This window comes from Sinocyclocheilus rhinocerous, unplaced genomic scaffold (assembly GCF_001515625.1).
Source record: "Sinocyclocheilus rhinocerous isolate Xijiao unplaced genomic scaffold, SAMN03320098_v1.1 scaffold8, whole genome shotgun sequence".
Taxonomy (NCBI): Eukaryota; Metazoa; Chordata; class Actinopteri; order Cypriniformes; family Cyprinidae; genus Sinocyclocheilus; species Sinocyclocheilus rhinocerous.
The window spans coordinates 1,788,809-1,810,110 of NW_015666800.1; the positions used below are offsets into that span (position 1 = coordinate 1,788,809).

General features: G+C 38.3%; 3 protein-coding genes across 4 annotated transcripts in view; 2 read left to right on the forward strand and 1 right to left on the reverse strand.

Moving 5' to 3' along the window:
- The window catches only part of LOC107733132 (ena/VASP-like protein), a 25,966-nt gene extending 23,111 nt beyond the window's left edge, over nt 1-2,855 (forward strand). Inside the window, exons 8-15 of the mRNA XM_016544636.1 lie at nt 1-138; nt 259-362; nt 463-499; nt 603-648; nt 1,135-1,195; nt 1,764-1,824; nt 1,933-1,990; nt 2,083-2,855. The exon at nt 1-138 is cut by the window's left edge and continues 28 nt beyond it. Of these exons, the coding sequence (XP_016400122.1) occupies nt 1-138; nt 259-362; nt 463-499; nt 603-648; nt 1,135-1,195; nt 1,764-1,824; nt 1,933-1,990; nt 2,083-2,120 (543 nt within the window). The 3' untranslated portion in view covers nt 2,121-2,855. The remainder of the gene's footprint in view (nt 139-258; nt 363-462; nt 500-602; nt 649-1,134; nt 1,196-1,763; nt 1,825-1,932; nt 1,991-2,082) is intronic.
- Nucleotides 2,856-4,398: 1,543 nt separating this feature from the next.
- LOC107733197 (sphingolipid delta(4)-desaturase/C4-monooxygenase DES2-like) lies at nt 4,399-14,588 on the reverse strand. Of its 2 annotated transcripts, none has more exons than XM_016544747.1 (3): nt 14,495-14,588; nt 6,257-6,999; nt 4,399-5,222 (listed from the first exon to the last, which is right to left on the reverse strand). In XM_016544747.1, exons 1-3 carry the CDS (start codon nt 14,574-14,576, stop codon nt 5,079-5,081), a joined length of 969 nt encoding a protein of 322 aa, XP_016400233.1. In that variant the 5' UTR covers nt 14,577-14,588; the 3' UTR covers nt 4,399-5,078. The 2 variants fall into 2 exon arrangements, with proteins under 2 accessions (XP_016400233.1, XP_016400234.1); XM_016544748.1 differs by lacking the exon at nt 14,495-14,588 and adding an exon at nt 7,309-7,336.
- A 2,581-nt stretch (nt 14,589-17,169) lies between these two features.
- On the forward strand, nt 17,170-20,702 carry yy1a (YY1 transcription factor a). The gene is made up of 5 exons (XM_016544694.1): nt 17,170-17,902; nt 19,300-19,462; nt 19,943-20,003; nt 20,177-20,335; nt 20,446-20,702. The coding sequence occupies exons 1-5, from the start codon at nt 17,401-17,403 to the stop codon at nt 20,626-20,628; spliced, it is 1,068 nt and encodes a 355-aa protein (XP_016400180.1). The 5' UTR covers nt 17,170-17,400; the 3' UTR covers nt 20,629-20,702.
- Nucleotides 20,703-21,302: the final 600 nt, after the last annotated feature.

The window sequence follows — 21,302 nt, forward strand, 5'->3', positions numbered from 1 at the left end:
GGGCCTCCCCCACCCGGGCCTCCACCACCCGCCACAGGGCCCCCTCCTACCCCGCCTCCACTGCCGGCTGGTGGAGGTTCTGCTCCGTCAGGTCTGGCTGCAGCTCTAGCTGGTGCCAAGCTGCGAAAAGTTCAGCGGGTGAGTGGCACTTATCTTTCTCAAACCTCAACATGTTTCACATATTTCTTTTTTTTTTTATGCAAAAAGTTAAATAATAGTATCTTGCTGCCTAATTATTTCATGTTTTATCTTTTCTAGACAGAGGAAAGCAGTAGCAAGAACGATGCCAATCGCTCCAGTGGAGGCAGTGGAGGAGGTGGAGAGGGTCTCATGCAGGAGATGAATGCCCTTTTAGCACGGAGGTCAGAACGCCTCCATTTCCTGTCCTATTTTTTTCCATAACTAATGACCCATGACTTGTGGTAATACAAATTTTGATTGTTAAATATGATCATTCTGTAGGAGGAAGGCCTCAGAGAAACCAGAAGACAGTCTAAATGTATGACTTTTGTACACTATTTGTCAAAACGCACACTGATTGTGTATTTCTGTTCAATTCCTTTCATTGTATATTACATCAGTCTGATATCTCTTTCTTGCAGGAGGAGTCGAATGGATCGCCTTCATCTTCTCGTGGACAAAATTCAGGTGGTGTTTTTTTAATTACAAAACCATTTTTTTGTTAATTTAGCAATGTATACTGTATATACACTACCATTCAAAAATTTGAGGTCGGTAATTTTCTAAATATTTCTAAAAGAAGTCTCTAATGCTTAACAATGCTACATTTTTGATCAAATATACAGTAAAAACTAATATTGTGAAATTATATTATAATTTAAAATAATTGTTTATAATTGACTTTTCAGCATCATTACTCCAGTCTTCAGTATCACGCGATCCTTCAGAAATCATTCTAATATGCTGATTTGATCAAGATACATTTCGTATTATTTTTGAAAACAACTGTATTTTTGTGGAAACCGTGATACATTTCTTTTTTTAGGATATTCAGAAAACTAAAAACCTTTTAGTAAAAATATATTAATTTGATCATATATTTTGTATGGTAAATTATGAGATGTATTTAGATTTGGTGAGCAAAATAAAAATGTTTCTGAATGTTCTCCTCAGATCCTGTGAAGAAGCCATGGGAACGAGCAAACTCTGCAGACAAGTCTTCAGCTGTGTCAAGGTATTTTTAACAGGTTTACTATGCAGTAAACATTTCATTCCTCACTCTGTTCTGTGAGTTCTTTGTCTCTTGACACTTGACTTCTTGTTTCTTGTTATTTTAAAACATTTAGTTCCTTTAAAATTGACATTTGTTGAGGCATTCCCCGAAGGATTGCACCAGAGCAGTGAAATGAATGATTTGATCAAGCTTAGAGTTTGTGAGTAATGTGAGTAAATGTCTGTTGCTCAGTTGCCAATACAAATGGTCATGTTAAGGAAGTAAAGCCCTGGGCAACATGAGCCTGGAATGACCTAAATGCAAACAAAGCCGGTTCTGCTCGCTTACGGACAACCACAAAATGTAGGTTTTATGTTTTGTGTAAGCTTGCATCGAATGTTTGTGTAAACACATGGAAAATGACCTCTTTGAACTCTGAAAAAGAACCGGTTATAAAAACTGAGATTGCATCAAAAAGCAATATTAATATTTAATATATCCACACGTTTTTTTAAAAGCAAACATGACTTGCAGGTACATTTTTGATCATTCAAATTGCATTTAAATATTTATGATGAACATTGTACAGGGCAAAACCAATCGGAAGCACCAGTGATGCTGAGTCATTTGACTTTGACAGAATGAAACAGGTTAGTTCAGAATATCTTTCAAAATGGCATATTATTGTGCTGTATATTGTGTAAAAAATGAGGACAGACTGGCCTGCTAACGATGATAAAATCTGTTGTGTTCAAAAGGAGATCTTGGAGGAGGTTGTGCGGGAATTGCAGAAAGTAAAAGAAGAAATCATCGATGGTAAGTTTTAGGATGCATGATCACTCAAAAAAAAATTATACGTATCTTTTCAGTTCTTGAGAATAATAAACATTTTTCTCTTTTTCGTTCAGCCATTAGAAGGGAACTGCTGAGAATTGACTCCACATAGTCTTAAGAAATGTCAACGACTACGACAAATGACGACTGAAGGTTCGGGGAAGTACAGGAAAGCGCACATGAAAATGTTCTCGCAGCATGTCTGCAACGTTATGGAAAATTCAGTTGCAGAAATCTTGTGCAGATACAAGGCATTATTGAGAAGGACAAGGGAAAGCGGAGGAACAGAAGGAATTGGAGCGAGTGATTGTGTGTAGGGATGAGTGAATGAACAAGCAAATGGAAATATAGACCTTCACACTGAAATTTCTATTTCCTCCAGTATGAACGTTGAGACAGTCCACTGTGCAGCTTGCTGCTCTCGCTCTTTCAAGTCTTAAAGTCAACAAATTGGAAATCGATGAAGATATTTTTGTTTTCTAAGTTTTTATCATTTCATTGGTCATTGTTATTATTGTTAAGAATTGTATTATATTAAATGAGAGAGATACAAAGTTGCACGACAGCCTTTTATATTTTATATTACTGCTCTTATTCTTTGGTTTTAAGTACAAACTGCACACATTTGTGCTAAACTGTCAGCAAACTACTATAGTTGAAACAGTTTGAGACATTTTGGTTATTTTGTTTGTTTGTTTTTTGGCCAATGCAGAAGTTCAGTAGAACTGATTTGGAGGTATGAGGTTAAATATAGACGCTCTTTTAATGAGCTCAAGAGATGGACATGGAAATATATACGTGTAATATATATATATATATATATATACACACACATAACGTTATTGAAAGTGGCTTAAAGTGGAAGTGAAGCAGTCAGTTAAGTTAACATGATTTAGTTAAGTGATTTCCACTTTGATAAAAAAAATATATAACAAACATGATTAATGTAACCATTTTAAAGAAAAAAGGATGTTTTGTTACAGCTTTTGCAGCAAGGGCGCCGCCATCTTGCAGTACTACCGCGTGTGACGTCACGGGGTTGGTTCACTCCGATAGCCAGTGAAGTAATACAAGCATTTCTTTACATTTGAACACACAAAGGTTATTTTAACACACAAATAATTTGGTTTTCACCATAATTTGCATGAATATTCAACATCAAACTGTCTATATGCTAAGTTTTGATCGTGGTATCCCAAACATTGTTTTCATAATGTGAGGCGCAACGTGATGTAAACAAACAACACTTAATGCAATATCATTCGCAATTTATTGTTATGTCAGACCATTAAGACATATGCATTACACTGACTGGTTCATGTTGTATGTATCATATTTTATGTTCACCTGCGAATATTAGCCTGAATACAAACAGCTTTCCTGCTGTTAACAGGACATGTGTTTAACTAATCACCTATCTGAACAATCGGACCAGTGCTGCTTCCTCAAAGTTTATCATTCTCATGTGTTTTATGCCTTGTCAGTTTAAATATTAAAGTGTTTTAAGCCATTCAAGCATGAGACAGCATGAAATAGCCTAGATCTCAATGCGGTACTTACACGCTGTGATAGACCTTTTCACACACAAAAAGCCACAGTTGGGCGCTGACGGCACGTGAGTAGGCTACCAAATTTAGCTTTTTTTCGCGCCTTCATCAGCAAATGCACACAAAAGCACGTCGGAATGACAGCTAGTGTTGAGGAGTATCCACGTAAACGAGTATTGTTTCCGATCCGCACTTTACCCCAAACCAGCAGGTTCACGACGACTTCAACCCCTCTAATACTGCTCGGTCCCATCGCCGTATCGGCTCAAATGCATAGGCAATTGCACTTATTATGGACTTAACAGTGCTTTCAATGTAATCTTCCTCCATTTCAAAACAAGCGTGTGTTCAAAATGTAAAGAAATGCTTATATTACTTTACTGGCCAAAGGAGCGAACCAACCCCGTGACGTCACACGCGGTAGTAGGCCTACTGCAAGATGGCGGCGCACTTGCTCCAAAAGCTATAACAAAACAACCATTTTTCTTTACAATGGTTACATTAATCATGTTTGTTATATATTTTTTTATTAAAATGGAAGTTATTTTCCTAAATAATGTAAACTTGACTGACTGCTTCATTTGCACTTTAAAATATTAGGTGAATTGTTTGAACGTACAATGTATCCTGGTTTAATTAGGTTGATCCTGATTTTTAAATTTGATGTTGATATTTCACAGCAATTACAATTCAATTAAACGTTGAAAGTGTGAGATTGATGGAATTAAAAGAATTTAAAAAGATTTTCTTTTTAAACAGTTTTGTCTCATGCTTCTATTAAAAACATTCTCATTGAACATTAAAAAACGACCCCTTACAAAATCTCTCTGCCATCATTCAGATTCATCATGTAAGATAAGAATTTATTGAAATACATTGTGCTGAACAAATCTATTCCACAACAATATGGTGTTCATAGTTAAACCTTCACAGTGCAAACAACAGAATGTATTAAACAAAAATATTTAAAGACTTCTAGTTATACAACAGTGCATAAAACAATTAAATATTCAGTTTTCAAAAAAGCCTCTGATGAAAAGGCATTTTAAGTCCACTTAATCATTTCATCTCAGCACTTCTTTCCCCGGGTACATATTAACTGGCATCTCAGTAGTTGGATTTAGTTGAGAAAGTGGCAAAGGTGATAATCACAAATAACTGCATTGATATTAAACATGGATACTATAAGAACAACAAAAGATCTAAACAAAGTTTCATGTCTTAATTAGGAATGAGTGTATGGAAAGAATTTGAGAAGATTAGCTGGGCTTTGATGCATCCAAACAGTAAACCACAAATCATGTAACAGTCCCAGGCGCAGGGAATGTGCAGTTATTGTTCAAACATTGTACAGATGGATCTATATGATGAAATGCTGTGACAGAATGAAAAGGGTATGCAGGTTCACGCGTGAAAGGGTTTGTTCCTTTTTAATTTAATGCCTGCAAGTGCCTCACAGATTTGTGTAGAACTTTGTGTAAATACCTTATATATTTGGTTAGATCAGTAGTCTAATACCTAATTCATTCCTTTTTGCCAAGTTTGTATTGTCTCTTGATTCTGGCGTAGGGGCCGATGGCATCATCAAATACAAAGTCCCAGAGCACTCGCATCCAGGAAGTGTGTTGAGGGAGTGAGTCATAGTACTCTGCTGCAATTCTCTTGACCTGCAAAATGGGAAAGGTCCGTAAATAACCAGAAACGTTGATAATGAGATTTCAGTTTATATACAATACAGTATGTGAACCAAAGAATACGAACAAAATACAATGCAGCGAATAATTATACTTTACGGTTAAAATTTTACCAGATACAGTGCACTGCATGAGTAATCAGTTTACAGACATGCCTTGGGGTTCTTTCACACTGAAGGTGTGATGTCTATAAGCTATAAATGCAATTAAATTGCCTTATGGACACTGATATCAAATATTAGTCTTTCTAGTTAGTCTCACACATTCTTCCTTTTAATCAGTAACATTGTCAAAATCAATAGAAGGTTTTACATTCCCATGACATTTCCACTTAAGCTCTAATCTGAAAAGTACACTTCCTGAGAAGTATTAAAATTCTGGGGCCGGATTCACTAAAATCATCTAAAGAAAGAAGTTCATTAGCTTAAGCAAAAAAAAAAAAAAAAGTTAAGAAAATGTTTGAGAAATAAAAAGTTTTGGAATTGAACTTATGAACTTCTTGGAATTTATCTTAAGAATAAAATTACAGGCTTTGGTGTTATCTGATTGTTTGGCAACTTTAAACTACTTTTCATTAAAAGAAAAGAAATGGCAATAGAGATGTACAATATATTGGTTACATATCGGTTATTAGTCAATAATCATGATTATTTTATTTTATTGTATTAGTCAGTATTGGATATTTAATTTTGTGTGCTCATTTCCTTTAATTTTACATTTAGATTACATTTGCCGTCATCAATTCGCTGTCATCTTAAAACATTGATTTATTGTTCACTGAATATCCATGAATGCTTAAATATTCATTTTCATACTATATATTATATTATGATGCCTAAATTCACTTGCAATGTGTAAAAGCAAATTATTTCATTTGTTTTATTTTTCAACAAAACAAAAAAAAAAAGTATAATTTTAATATCTGCCACAATCATGGTCTTATTGTATTGGCCAGAATTTTAATACCGCATATTCCTAAAAACACAGAAATATAGCCCAACTCATACCTCAGGTAATTTGCTGCCAGGAATGCTGGGGAAGTCATGGTGCTCCATATGGTATCCTACATTGAAGGTTATTAAGTTGAGAGGGCCGTAATAAGAGTAGGTTTCATGACCTTTCATAAACATGTAGTGCTCAGCGATGAAGTGTCCAGAGATGGGATGCAGGCCCATACACAGTATAGAGCCAGCGATGAGGTAGACTATGGGCTTGAGACCCCAAAAATAGTAGATGATAATGTCTACCACAAACTGCACGACCGCATTCAGCATCTCCAACCTGGTCACGGGCTTGGGGTTCACCACCAACGGACGGAGCGCATAGAACAAAGGCTGGAGAAAGAGCCAGAGCACCTTTCTGGCTGGGGTGCAGAAGAACCAGCCCTCAAGGTCGGTAGGAATATCTACGTCCAATCCATCTCCTCCGAGATAACGATGGTGGTCGATGTGGTACTTCTTGAAGGATGCTGAATAAGGCAAGCCAATCGGGAGATTGGCGAACATGGCGAACCAGCGGTTCCAGCGTGCCCTTTTAGTGCCAAAGGCCACATTGTGTGAAATGTCATGGATGGCTAGGGTCAAAGAGTGGTTGATGCAGCCACCGAACGCATATGCCCAAAACAACACCCATTTCCAGGAGACCTCATGGACCATGTAACACGCCAGGAGCTGGGTGAGTACCATCCCTGACACGACCCACTTCAGCTGGGGATCATGACCCATCAAAGACTTGATTTCAGGATACTTTGCTGAAGAGAAAGAACAATGTTAAAAACATGAGATGATATCTTTGAATAGTAATTATATTTAAAAATCTTATGCTCACCAAAACATCAAAAATGATCAAAAATAAAAGAATATTGTGAAATATTACCATTTAAAATAACCGTTTTCTATTTAAATATTTTTTTTAATGTAATTTATTCCTGTGATGCAAAGTACTCATAAGTTCAGCGGCATAGCAGCTATAAGAGCAATTCGCACAAGCATTAGACTACTGCAAACACGCTGTAAAGGACAGCGGTCTCACCTGCATCCTGGATTAACCATACACTCACTGCCAGCATTCATGTCGGTGCTTGTCTCCAGACTGCATTAACAGCAGCCATTCAGCACCGCAGACACATGGATAGGTGACGGCACTATCGCCTAGTAATGTTTACCCCAGGATACGTGACATCCACAGTGTGAGCACTGCACCATCACAGGGTGCTGGTGGCCAAATAATGCATGCGGCAGCAACACAGACACTATTACATAATGTTGGAACTGGTGGCAAGCCTAACCATGCTGTGCGGTTAATGGTGGCGATCGTGCCAACACCTGTACTTCTGTCCACTGTAGCGGCGATGAGTGAGAGCAAAGCAAAGCACTCTGCCAAAGCCGCAGCCATCAGCCTGAGTGCTTCCTGAGAACTCTTAAAAGGCAGAAACTTCTCTGCTCGAAATGAATGGAAGTATAAGTTACAAACTGTGAGCACCCCTGTGAAATGCGAGCTCGCATCACAACAAAGCCCAGTCGCATTCTCTGGATGGTTCAAACATTCCATGAATGTACACATTCGAGGAACACTGGACTAATGAAATGCAGAATTATGCAGACTAATTGACATGCAACAAGCTTATTGGTGCATACAACATTAAACCAGCTCTTACGAGTGACAATATATTCACAACGTCCAGCATAAATCTGTTTCGAGAAGAACCAAGATCATAAGCACAAAATCAGGGCAGATTGCTACAGCTGTAGTGCCTGAATCAGGGGCGTTCTTAGGGGGGTGCAACAGGTGCGGTCGCACCGGGACCCGCGCTTGAGGGGGCCCCGCGTCGAATGGACCGAGGGGGGCCCCGCGTCAGCCAAGGACGGCCCTGGCCTGAATACTACTGAAATAATAGAACACAGAAAGCTGCAGCATGAATGCTCATCAGTTTTGCATATGCAGTAGTTATTAGTGCTAGCAATGGCACTGCATATCAGCCTATACGACCTAGTTGAAACACGTGCCAGAGAGGGGCGTGGCCACAAATATCAAAGAGCATGTCACGCCTCCGTACAATCCGACATGGACAGAAGCACTTAACTTTATGCTTTTATTTGGAACTTTATCTTACCTGAAAAAAAGAGAATACTTCACACCCACATGAGAAAACCGCGTCAAAGCCGGAGTTCAACACAGAAGGCAGTGGAAGCAAGTGGCCGAAGCATTTTATATAGCACAGACTGCCGCTTTGAGATGGGGGGGCTGCTTATATCGCATGAGCGAGTGAGTGGCTAACGCTTTCTACTCTATACATGGCCAATCACCGTTCTGAGGTGGGGGGCTGCTTACTGCTTAGAGTGAGTGAGCGATCGAAGCGCTTCCTCCTCTGTGCACAGCAGGTCACAGCACTGAGATTTGTGCATGGCAAACCGCTGCTCTGAGGCAGTGGGTACTTACAGGTGCATCTCAATAAATTAGAATGTCGTGGAAAAGTTCATTTATTTCAGTAATTCAACTCAAATTGTGAAACTCGTGTATTAAATAAATTCAGTGCACACAGACTGAAGTAGTTTAAGTCTTTGGTTCTTTTAATTGTGATGATTTTGGCTCACATTTAACAAAAACCCACCAATTCACTATCTCAACAAATTAGAATATGGTGACATCCCAATCAGCTAATCAACTCAAAACACCTGCAAAGGTTTCCTGAGCCTTCAAAATGGTCTCTCAGGTTGGTTATTCTGCCTCAAAATGACTTGATTTCATTCATTGTTGTTATAGTTGATAGATTGTTCATTCAGTCCTTTTTACCTGTAATACTTTGACAACAGCCATGAATGAAATCAAGTCATTTTGAAGCAGAAAGAACAGTTCACTTTTTGGCAAATGTAAAACTGCATTTTATGGGTTTTATTGGCCATTTAAAAAAGGTATTTCAACAGGTAAAAAGGACTGAATGAACTAGAATCTATCAAATATAACAGCAATGAATGAAATCAAGTCATTGAGGCAGAAAGAACAGTTCACTCAATAAGTAGTGTCTGTAGGCTAATCACTTTTTGGGAAGTGTAAAACGGACGGACGCGGACGGCAATCAGTTTTCGGCAGACGATCAATTTTCGGCATGGCACCGGCAACTTTGCTTCTGTACACAGCAGACTGCTGCCCTGAGGCGGGGGGCTTGCTTATTATTGTGCTCTTGAGTGAGCGACTGGATGTTTTTCCATGCCCGGAGAGGGTTGGGTGAGACGAATGCGGACGCTTAGTCGGCATGAACTCATCACCGGAGTCCATAAGGTCCACCTGTTATTGATGACAGACGGACTCACGCAGCGCTGCTTCTAAGTGGGCATCGCCCAGGCAGAAACACAGCGGTCCGGAAGGCATCTGAAAGAAATGCCATACTTACTGGAACGCTGCAGGGGAGCGGCAATCCAGGCATCATCCCCCAGATAAGCATACCTCAACGGTGAGCTGTAGATGGCTTCTTGTAGCTGAAGGAGAAAATTCTGAGGCAAAGGTTGTTAGCGCCACCTATATTGTACGCTTGAACGCCATTGGCAGGCAAATTATCACCCGTGAGATTTCATAAGGCTTCAATAGATTCGAGGAAGGAGGGGATAACCCAAAGTGACATCTTCGATGACGCAGTTGAGACCGACTCCAGAGGGAACTTAAAATATATGGCAACAGAAAACAGTTATTTTAAATTGTAATAATATTTCACAATAACCGTTTTTACTGTATTTGATCAAATTGGTAAGCATAAAATAACTCAATTAATCCAAACGTTTGGTGACCAGTACACACACATTTATATGCATACATGTATGCATTTATGTGCATATAAATAAAAAAATCTGAATTTTATCATCTGAAAGAGATGACCAAAGGGCCATAAAACACAGCTTTGAATGAAATTGTTTTATTATAGAAGCATGAAAGACCACAGAGTGATATGAGAGACATAAAACTACAAGCATCTCATTACACATTAAAAATCTGAGGAAAAAATTTACAGTATATACAGTATTTCTACAGTATAGTGCATTCTGCAGTAGCGCAATCATCCTTTAAACCATTACACTAAAACTGCTGCTTGAGTTCTTGAAATTAGCATCTTGAAACTAGCCTAAAATAATACAACATGCATGCAGTGTTTCTGAACACTGGACAAGTTCACCTGTGTAATGAGTAACCAAATGTCATAAAGTGTGTAAATAAAATTACCACAAACTCCCAAACTCCAGTCAGATGGCAGTACAACCTTAAGTGATGCCTTGGGTTGTACTAAAAAACAAAAACAAAAAAACAATCCTATATTGGTTTATGATTAAATTTTTATTTATTTTTTTTGGAATGCAATGACACCATTCAATTTAACACCAGGTTTTCAGCATTACTTATAAAAGATTTTATGCAATATATTTCTTATGTTTTGTATATAATATTATAAACTTATATATATATATATATAACTTAATAGTTTCTATAAATTTTATATTATCAACTTTAAATATAGGCCTACAACAGTTTGTAAATAATACTGGCGCGCCTAATTCTTTCTGCAATAGTCTGAAGACGATAGAATACATTATTAATATTTAAAGAGCTTGAGGTGTAAAACTACCCATGCAACTTCACAATATCATATCAATATCAAAAGGTGTTTTTCAGGGTCTATTGATGGAGAATTACAGTAACATACTCTTGCAAACTCCGTGAAAGTTTGGCTAGGCAGCTTTGAACACAGCCTAAACTTTTGCCTGTATGCTTCAGGAACCAATTCATATGCACGGAGCACCGCAGATTTAACAGCGTCATAATCTAACGAACTCTCAACTGGCAACGCCGCACACGTCTCTTGAGCTTTGCCAGCAATATTGCTCTGTACCAAAAGAGACCACAAATCCCTTGGCCAGTTCAATTTTTTGGCAATACACTCGAATGCCATAAAGTACGCATCCACTTCACCTTCACGAAAGGGAGGGACCAATTTTACGTACCTACATCAAAATCTGTCTCTATCGGCGCAGAAACACTAGAAGAGGGAGGACGAGACCTAGGCAATGGAACCGGCCTACTATGAAGAGTCTGAGTTTCGAGATCTAACTTTCGAAGCTTAATATCTTGGTCCGCCTTAATTTCCCAGAGCTTTCAACTTTAACAGCCGAGTTTCACGCTCCTGCTTAAGCTCGAGATCCAATTCTTTTAAACGAAGCGCAATCAAAGTATCAGAACTCAAATCGCCTGCTTTACTATGAAAGGAAATAGACTCTTCCGACGCAGCTTCCCCGCCAACGTTAGAATCTACTGGCAAAATACCTGCTTGGACAAGCTTTCGGTACAACATCTTTGATGCCTTGTTTCTTTGCCTCCTTGTTGACAGGAATATTAAAAAACTCTGCAATCACAATCAGATATTTTTTTCTACACCGGTCAAATTCTTCCACTGTCGGAGACAAAGTAAACTTGACCAAATCAAATTCCATAATTCAATTATAACATACACGCTTCCTCACCCGCACAAGTTCGAAGCTGCCAAGAAACTTATGATAACTATGACAACAAAAGTCAGGTTATCAAACAAAGAACCAAACTAATATGTTCCACGAAATGATTAAACGAATGGACGAGACCCCAATTTGTTCCGTCCTGCGTGAATCTAGGGGTATAAGCGGACGCAACAAAACAACAAATAATTTAAAGAGCGCTAGTCTGAGTCCTGCTCAGCACCACAAGCAACAAGTTACCATAAGGGTTTTTATTTGACAGCTCATGGAACAAATACAAAAAGGTATATTAAAAATAAGAAAAAAAATTAAAAAGGAAATAAAAGGGAAGCAATAGTTTCAGGAGAGGACAAGACCAAAATAACAAACAATCTAACTAGATCATTTAAGCCTCTAACTAACCTAACAAAGAAAAGAAAAATAACAACAGGTTTGTATCCTAACTGCCTTCCTGGCCACAAAACAGGAGAAAACAGGGTTCAAGAAAAATGGCACCCACCTCCCTACAACTCCCAAATAAACTAAACAATAATAAACAAGTTTGTAAACAACAGCAACAGGCTGGACAAGACAAAGACAGCGCTCTGGAGAAAGCTCTCGGGGGAACGTTTTCTCCAACTTTGGTAGTTGCTGCTCTGCTTTTATGCTGGCGCACTCTTAACTGGTAAGCGCCGCTGGGGGCAATCAGCTACCTGCCAAACAGATTGAGTAGGAGGAGCCAAAGGGTTAACAAAGAAACACAGAAAAAAAAAAACACATTAAAGAAAACACAGCTTTTCTGATAAATCATAACAATAAAGACTGCGTCTCTAGACGCAACAAGGGGCAGTTCAATGTGATCTGTCAAAAGAGTGCCAACTTTTTAGTTCCTCATTTCTGTACACAAAAAAGAAAAAGAAAAAACACTCTGGCCTTCCATCTTGTGATATGCTGAAATCTCCAAGCTGCTCATAAATGTGTTTTATGAGGAATTGAGCTTGTGACATGATATCTTCACAGTTATGGCCATAAGACTAGAATGTTGTTACCAAGCAAGACCCACTGCTATTGTGCCAATAATGCATGGAATCAGTTTACACAAATTATCATCCCCTGCAGCCATTGTCTGATAGATGTGAGGCAGGTAAAACATCTGATTCACCTGTCTACACTCGTTATTAGCCTAACTATATTAGACTAAACCTATGGAAAAATAGGGGAGAGCAGGGCACAAAGTAACACTTTTTGACTTTCTCAAATTGTTTAAATCCACATGGGGTTCAGGGTATAATTTTATAATCCACAATAATTTCACACTTGTCTAGTACAAATATGTCGATTTGTTTCATAATTACAGTGTATATACGTTTTTCTTTATTTACCCTCAAAAATTGGAGGTGAAATGTGACAACATGCCCCGTAGGTGGGGTACATTGTAACATCTGAGGGGCACGTTGTAACAACCATATAACAGCTTAAAATGTTATCTGATCGAATGAAAAAAAGTATACAAGACAAACTAAAATATTTTGTCAATCAAATAAATTAATTTTCAAATAAAATAATGGCGTTTTTTAAGAATTCAAAATAATCTGATTTTGGAGTTTGACAATGAACGCAACCATGCTTGGGACGGCCCACATAAACGAGCCAAAATGCTTTACATGTCTTGAAATAATAATTTCTTAACATTAAACATTGACTGTCAGTCTTTATTCACCGGTTTCTCGTCGTTTATCATTAAAATTTATTGAAGTAAATAATGTGAATTACATCGCTAATGTCACAGAAAAGCACGGCAGGGCACATTGTAACGCAGTGTTACAACATACCCCATCTGCGCAACTGGAATTTAAAACTGGTTAGTGTCTTCTGCTAGTAAGTTAGCGAAGCATTAAAAAAATAATTTAAACTGATAAATAACAGATTGGAGATTAAAATAATAGCAGATTTGTCTAATTTTAAATGAGTAATAAAAACTGAGATGAAAAATTTACTTAAGCCAGAAATATAATTTTACTATGGTAAAATAAATGTTCAGCGATATCTTCAAAAGACTTTTGACGCACGTTTTTTCTATATATAATGTTGATATAGTAACTAGTAAATGCTGTAAATTTGGTTATGCTAGCATGTGTGGAAATATTTAAACCACGTGTTACAATTTACCCCGCGTTACTTTGTGCCCCGCGCTTCCCTACGCTTGATCTCAATTACAAGCAGGATGAGGGGAGTTAATATTTAGTATGTATTACACACGACTACAGAGGATGTAAAAGAAAAACATAAAAAAAATAATAAAAAACTGTGTACGCGCCCTCTTCACACTTACAAGCACACGCATACGTACGCACACACGCTCATCGGCACGCGCACGCTCTTCCAGAGAAAGTTGTCAGTAATGTATAAGCCTATATGTAGCCTAGTAAGAATCTATATTGAATAACCTTTTTTGAATTTTAAATTAGTTCGGTAAGATATCCACTGATTAAATGTAATCTTAATTGTCCGAATACCTTATCAGAGTTATGCCGTGACATCAGGCACTGGTAATGAGATAAAGTGCTTCTTGCACACAGCGTAGTTATATATATCTTTACCAACACAAAATAAACAACCAGAAAACAAAATCTACACGCTCCCAACTGCTTAAATGGATATTTCAATTCAATTCAAGTCAGTCGGCTAACCGAAATCATATCACGTCTACATTAAGTTTTAGCTAATTCTGCTGACGTACAAGTGTCTTTCTGTTATTTCATTTAAACTTACCTAATATTTCTTTTCTTCTCCATGTGTGCGGTTGCTCATTATAGACCCACTCAAAGTCCCAGCGTCCAACTGCTTTGCCCATTTTTACACCTGTGCGCTGTTGATGTAATGAGCTCAGGTGATTCCTCGCTTAGGCTACTAGACTCGTTTCGGACACGCCCTCTTAGATAAGAGCAGCAGAAGGTGTGCCTGAGAGTGAGTCTATGCCAACGGTAACTAACTTCAACCGAAACCCTAACGAAGTAACGAGATCAAGTTGGTCAGAGAGCAGCCTAGCCCACACAGTCTTTCTCGTCCCACTAAGAAAACGGCACCTTGCCTCAGATAACCGCTGACTGTGAAATGTTTGTTAATGATTTTTGAATTTTACGCCTGGCAGTATACAGTAAAGACTTATTTAAGTTTTATTTATTTATTCCAATGATTTACTTAATTTTCAGTGTCACATTCCTGTAATTCTGGTCTAGACAGGTTTGCGTCGCCTTACCGCGAGAGGGCGTTTTTTATTGTACAGTTATGATCTGTGTCGTGTGATTTAATGTATAGAATATCCTCCTGGGACCCAGGCATAGACTTTTGTCCTCTGTAGAGGACATTATATTTTAGTGAATTTATTTGAGACCACACATGCCACTGTTTTAAGTCTGGATGTCCTGTACAGAGCACATTCAGGGCTTTTTAGAGATATCAAATGTGGAGATTTGATCATAAACACTCCCTCTCCTTGCTCTTTAAATATGACTGATATTGACAGAATGATCAAATTTTGCACTCTAGGGAAATATGATAGTGTTTTGTAATTCTCATTTAAATCTGACTAATTTTCAAATTGTTTGTTGTAAAAAAAAAAAAAAACACCTCAGAAAAATGTTATGGGGTTTCAAATCAGAATATGACTGTTTGTTACGAAACAGGGCATAATTTGCATACATGTCTTCTGTAGAGGACACCAGGACATACTTGGTAAATTCAAATATAAAACATTGTTTTTGCCTATACATGCCTTTCCATGTCTCTCTCTCTCTCTCTCTCTCTCTCTATATATATATATATATTATATATATATATATATTTTTTTTTATAACTTAGTCCTCACGTCCTCTATTAGAAAATAGAATAAGATATTAATAAAATATATTTTTTCAAAAATGTTTTTCTCCATTTGTTTCTTAAGCACCATCCAATGTAATGACATTAAAAAAAATTCACAAAACTTTTTTTTTCTGGTTCTCAGGAGGATATAATGCCTAATGAGATAAATTAAAATTAAAAAAAAGCGAAAAAGAGACACACACATAAATAATAAATAACATTTTATAACTGGTTAAATAATTTAAGCAAACAGACATAAAATCATTATGCCACAAATGCCAGAGTATAAAACAAACAGAAAACAGAAAAATGGTGCCATTTCACCATTTTATTTATTAATGTATTCATTTATTTATTAGTAGCTAACCTAATAACATCACGTTATAATCACATTTTTGCGTTTACATTGCACATACAAAACATTACAGCATTGTTTAAAGATATGCATTAACAGAAAATACAATGAAGTATGTATATGTGGAACAGGCCTAAGGAACGTATACAGTATCACTTCCACCTAGTTGTAAATCTATAGTTTCCTCTAAAAAAACAGATGGTGGGTCAGCACCTAGAGACAACCTCTACAGCCCTGAATGTCAGCGGAGACCATGTCAACTAGATGCGGCCTAAAGACAGATCCCCTGCGAAGACCTTGTCACCTCGTGACCATCGGCACAAGACAACGGGAAGCAGACAAGTCCTCTGCACAATCTGACCTGTGTTGCAGCCTGGAATTAAACCACACCATGCTGGTTTCGTCTGGCCAGAGGAGAACTGGCCCCCCGACTGAGCCTGGTTTCTCCCAAGGTTTTTTCTCCATTTCTGTCACCGATGGAGTTTTGGTTCCTTGTAACTGACACCTTTAGCTCGCTTATTTGGGGATGCTTGACTGATTGCACAGACATATTGTAAGAGAGCTGAACTTTTCTCTCCATAGGAATCACTAGCAGAAACTCCAAATGCCAGTGTTTTGCGTTGTTTATGGATGCTTAAATTGGCCAAACCGAGAAACCACAAGGAGCTTTTATCGTGTACGAAAATGTGTTGTTCATAAGTGGGGAAAAGTCAAGAATTTGATTGAAAAACGCAGGAAAAAGTGGCTTGTAAACCTGCGTCTGCGGTCGGGAGGAGCGAAGCTCGTGTGATAATGCTCGTGCGTGCAAATGGTTATTATAGGATATAATAATATATTATAAACAACGCAAAACACTGGCATTTGGAGTTTCTGCTAGTGATTCCTATGGAGAAAAACCACTTCCTGCCCTCCAGCTGCATTTCGCGCGTCATCAGAATCACGTGATTGCAAACAAGCTATTGTATAAAGCGCTATATAAATAAAGATGACGACTAAAAATCCTCTTTATGTCAATTCAAAACATATTTGCTTATAAACAATTAAATTAACAAAACATTTTCCTTGTTATTACTACATACATGAGTAACCAATATAACTTGATGGATAAATCATATAGATTACTCCATATTCAAAATTAATTATTACATATTTCCTTATTTCAAATTCATATGAAATGTTGCTATTGATATACAGTTTATCAGCTACTGTCAGTGTGTCAGTGAAGATTAAAAACTCGTTGGTGGATAATTTACAAAAGTTTAATGGTGAGAATGAGGTCAAACGTAGACCAAGATCTCGCGAGATTTCGCATGTCTGATGCTCAGGCAGAGTCCGTGAACGGAGTCAGTCAATGTGGGACGGAGTTTTGCCTGTTAGTTAGTGGAGTAGGAGGGAGAACGAGCCGTTGACTTGACACAGGGTTTGCTTGAAATCAGTTCGGAGAGCAAGAAAGCCAAGAATGGCGTCGGGTGAGACACTGTACATTGAAACCGACGGCTCGGAGATGCCGACAGAGATCGTCGAGCTGCACGAAATCGAAGTTGAGACCATCGAGACGACAGTGGTCGGCGGAGACGACGACGAGCACCAGCCGATGATCGCGCTGCAGCCGCTGGTCACAGACGATCCGATCCACGTTAACCATCAGGAGGTGATTTTGGTCCAAACTCGCGAGGAGGTCGTGGGCTGCGATGATTCAGACCTCCACGCAGACGACAGCTTCGAGGACCAGATCCTCATTCCCGTCCCTGTTCCAGAGGAGGAATATATCGAGCAGACTTTAGTGACCGTGTCTGGCAAGAACCCGTCGGGTAGGATGAAGAAAGGGGGAGGTAGTGGGAAAAGAGTGGTCAAAAAGAGCTTCCTAAACTCTGCCGAGGCGAGCGGACGCAAATGGGAGCAGAAGCAAGTGCAGATCAAAACACTGGAGGGGGAGTTTTCCGTCACTATGTGGGCATCGGGTAAGTTTTGACATCGCATCAAGTGCTTTGTTCTCGCGCAGGCCTCGCGTAGGCCCTCTTCCTCTCGAGCTCGTTATAAAGCTGCCGGATAGACCAGTGTCAGAAACGATTTTCGGATCACTTAGGAGGATGGCCCCGGTGTAAATGTTTTTGTTTTGATGGGAAGCCATGTTTTAAGTGTGGATGGGCGCCGCCATATTCCTCCAGACCATTATGGCGGCGGCCCCGAAACATGGCGGTTCTGTGAGCGGGGAAAGATGGCGGCGGGAGCGGAGAGAGGCGCTGTGAGTCCGCGCGCTGCTGCAGGCCGCAATGGCGCAGCTCAGTTTGGAGAAGGGGAGGGACCTAGTCACACGAGCTGCTGCTTGCCTGCAAACCGTCTGTCTCACGGCGCTTCAATCCCTCGATTAACAAATGTTACCGCGTATTTAAATCTTGTAACTGAGGAATTCAGATACATCTCTAGGAGATTACTGTGCCGCGGGGCGATATTTCTCAGTTTAGAGTACCGTTTGTGCACCGTTACCAGACAAATGCATTTTACGCAGGGATTCTATTAATGCTTACCATATTACGTATTTTTATACCAATACATATGCAGATGTTTACAGTGGAAAGCGGTTTTTGGTAAAATACAGAAATATTTATTGTAGCTTTTGCGGTTTTGAAATGTCGGTGTGCAAAAAGGGCGGTGTGAACTCATAAAAAGATGTTATTCACTTTGAACCTGGAATTTTTTCATACAGTTTGTAATTGTCTTTTTAGGTAACGTTAAATATTACAAGGGAGCTGAATGTTTTAAATGCTGAAACGTATACAGATGTTTAAACCACGCCACAATCCACAGCTCTACTGGATGTTGTATTATACATAATATTATTTTTGTAGCTATGGTTATTGTGCATTAGCAATATATATTTTAAATTCTCCACTTTAATTTCAGAGAGTTTGGCCTGTAACGACCAAAACGTTTGCCATTTCTTGAATATTAAAATAAAGTACGTGAACGTGGAGCCAGGTTGAAGTCTTGTTTAAATACGCCGTAAACCCCCACAGACTGCGCATGCGTCTCAGAGGCGTTCGTCACGGGTTTGTTTTTTTGTTTTTTTTGGAACGCACACATACTGCTGCACAAGGGAAAAAAAGCTTTGCGCCAGACGGTTTTTTTTCCCTTTTTTTTTTACTAATTGCTTATGCATTGCTTCTCTGAGACAATAGATACAATTGTTTTATTCTGAAGATGAATCACTCATGACTAGGGTGTTGCTTCATCAGTCGTCAGTTCATTTAGTTTTTGTTTGCTTTATTTGTCCTTAAAACGTTTAGCTCTTTGTGAATACAGTGTGTGTGATTTGATTAAGTACGTTGTTAAACATTGAATCTTGTGTTTTGTACAGATGACAAGAAAGATGTTGATCATGAGACTGAGGTGGAGGAGCAGATTATTGGGGAAAACTCTCCTCCTGACTATTCTGAGTATATGACAGGCAAGAAACTGCCCCCTGGAGGCATACCTGGTATTGACCTGTCGGACCCCAAACAGCTGGCGGAGTTTGCAAGGTGATTATTTGGCCAAAAGCTTGAAACTTTCTTACAGCATTTATTGATTTCTTTGGGGTAGAGTTTTATAAGTAGGCCCTAAGCATGAGATTAAATGCACATTTTCAACTCCACTGGGCCCAGAAAATAATGATCTCCAGTTTGTTGGGTTGTTATGCATATATATATATATATATAATATTATTATTATTATTATTTTGTGCGGTATATCTGGAAAAACAACAGGGAAAAAATGGTACGACCATTTTAATTTCCAAAGCCAGTTAATGCCTATTTAAGATTGAAATTATTTATTAGAATCACAGGTCGTTTGAACGATTTTAAATATGTCAAACTTGTGGAGTCACATGTATATAGATGGTTTACAAGTCAGTCATTTAGCAGAATTTGATTTGCTTCATGTATTTTAGTCATTATTGAACTCCTAGAATAAGCAGCATGCACACAAATGTCTTATCCTGAATGTTTTTCACAATACAGAATGAAGCCTAGAAAAATAAAGGAAGACGACTCTCCAAGGACGATAGCATGTCCTCACAAAGTGAGTGACTGTTTTTTTATCGTTCATGATAATTATGTAAAATTTCTGTATTAGAAGTGCTGATTTAGGATATTGTTTGTCTACAAAGATTTTCACAAATTAATCCAGTCATCTAAATTTTTTATTTAATTTATCAGGATTTTTAACATTTTAGTTGTTACGTGTTATCATAGGGTTGCACAAAAATGTTTCGGGACAACTCCGCTATGAGAAAGCACTTGCACACCCATGGGCCGCGGGTTCATGTCTGTGCTGAATGTGGGAAGGCGTTTGTGGAAAGTTCTAAGCTAAAACGGCATCAGTTGGTTCATACTGGTGAAAAACCTTTCCAGGTAATCTTTTTGTTTCTTTGTATTAATGTTATTATTCATGTATTATTATAAAACTAGAATACGTTAAATATAAATGATATATGTGCTTTTTTTTACCGTTTCCTCCACAGTGTACATTTGAGGGATGTGGAAAGCGCTTTTCATTGGACTTTAACTTGCGCACACACGTGCGGATTCACACTGGAGACAGACCTTACGTTTGCCCGTTCGATGGCTGTAACAAGAAATTCGCTCAGTCCACCAACCTGAAGTCTCACATTTTGACACACGCGAAAGCTAAAAACAATCAGTGAGATCGCTCGCTGAGGAAAGTTCCCTTAAAGACTCTGTCTGACAGCTTCCTGCTCGAAAACCCACTTTGTATGTCGTTTCTTTCATCGTGCTGTTCAGTAAGCGGAATGTCCTCCAGCGATTGATTTTAAAAGCAAGGATTCGTGAAACTTAAACCCATATGATATGGGTCTGGTTAAAGGTAAAATTGTCACATAAAAAGTCATATTTCCTGTAGTAGACAACATTAACAAACAGCAGTGAGCATAAAAATCTCCAACATATAACTTATTGTAACGTATTACATATAAAGGCTTAAAATGGCAAGTATTGCAATGAGAGCATTTAGTTGCGGTTTCATATGCTATTTTAAAAATACTCCAGAAATTGCATTACTTTCAGCTAATAATGTTAACAGCATCCTAACTTCGCATATGCACAATATTCAGTTATAAATTGTAAATTACATGATTCATGCGGTTTAAAAATATGTATTAAAAGTATTTAAAAGGTCCTATTAAGAGCTTGCTCTTGCTGACACAACCTCATGTATTCTTATGTATCAAGACTTGCAGTGCTACTAGAAACCAGTTATCCTTGCATAACCCTAAAAATATTATATTTAATGAGCTTTCATCTCATGTACATCCTATAACTGACTTAAGTGCATTTAAATGTAAAAAAAGAAAAACAACTT

Coding starts and splice junctions, on each gene's coding strand:
- yy1a (XM_016544694.1), top strand. CDS start 17,401: ATGGCGTCGGGTGAGACACTGTACATTGAAACCGACGGCTCGGAGATG. Junction 20,004..20,176: donor CGATAGCATGTCCTCACAAA/GTGAGTGACTGT, acceptor GTGTTATCATAG/GGTTGCACAAAAATGTTTCG. Junction 20,336..20,445: donor CTGGTGAAAAACCTTTCCAG/GTAATCTTTTTG, acceptor TTTCCTCCACAG/TGTACATTTGAGGGATGTGG.
- LOC107733197 (XM_016544747.1), bottom strand. CDS start 14,576: ATGGGCAAAGCAGTTGGACGCTGGGACTTTGAGTGGGTCTATAATGAG. Junction 7,000..14,494: donor GAGAAGAAAAGAAATATTAG/GTAAGTTTAAAT, acceptor CTTTCTCTTCAG/CAAAGTATCCTGAAATCAAG. Junction 5,223..6,256: donor CTGGCAGCAAATTACCTGAG/GTATGAGTTGGG, acceptor CCCATTTTGCAG/GTCAAGAGAATTGCAGCAGA.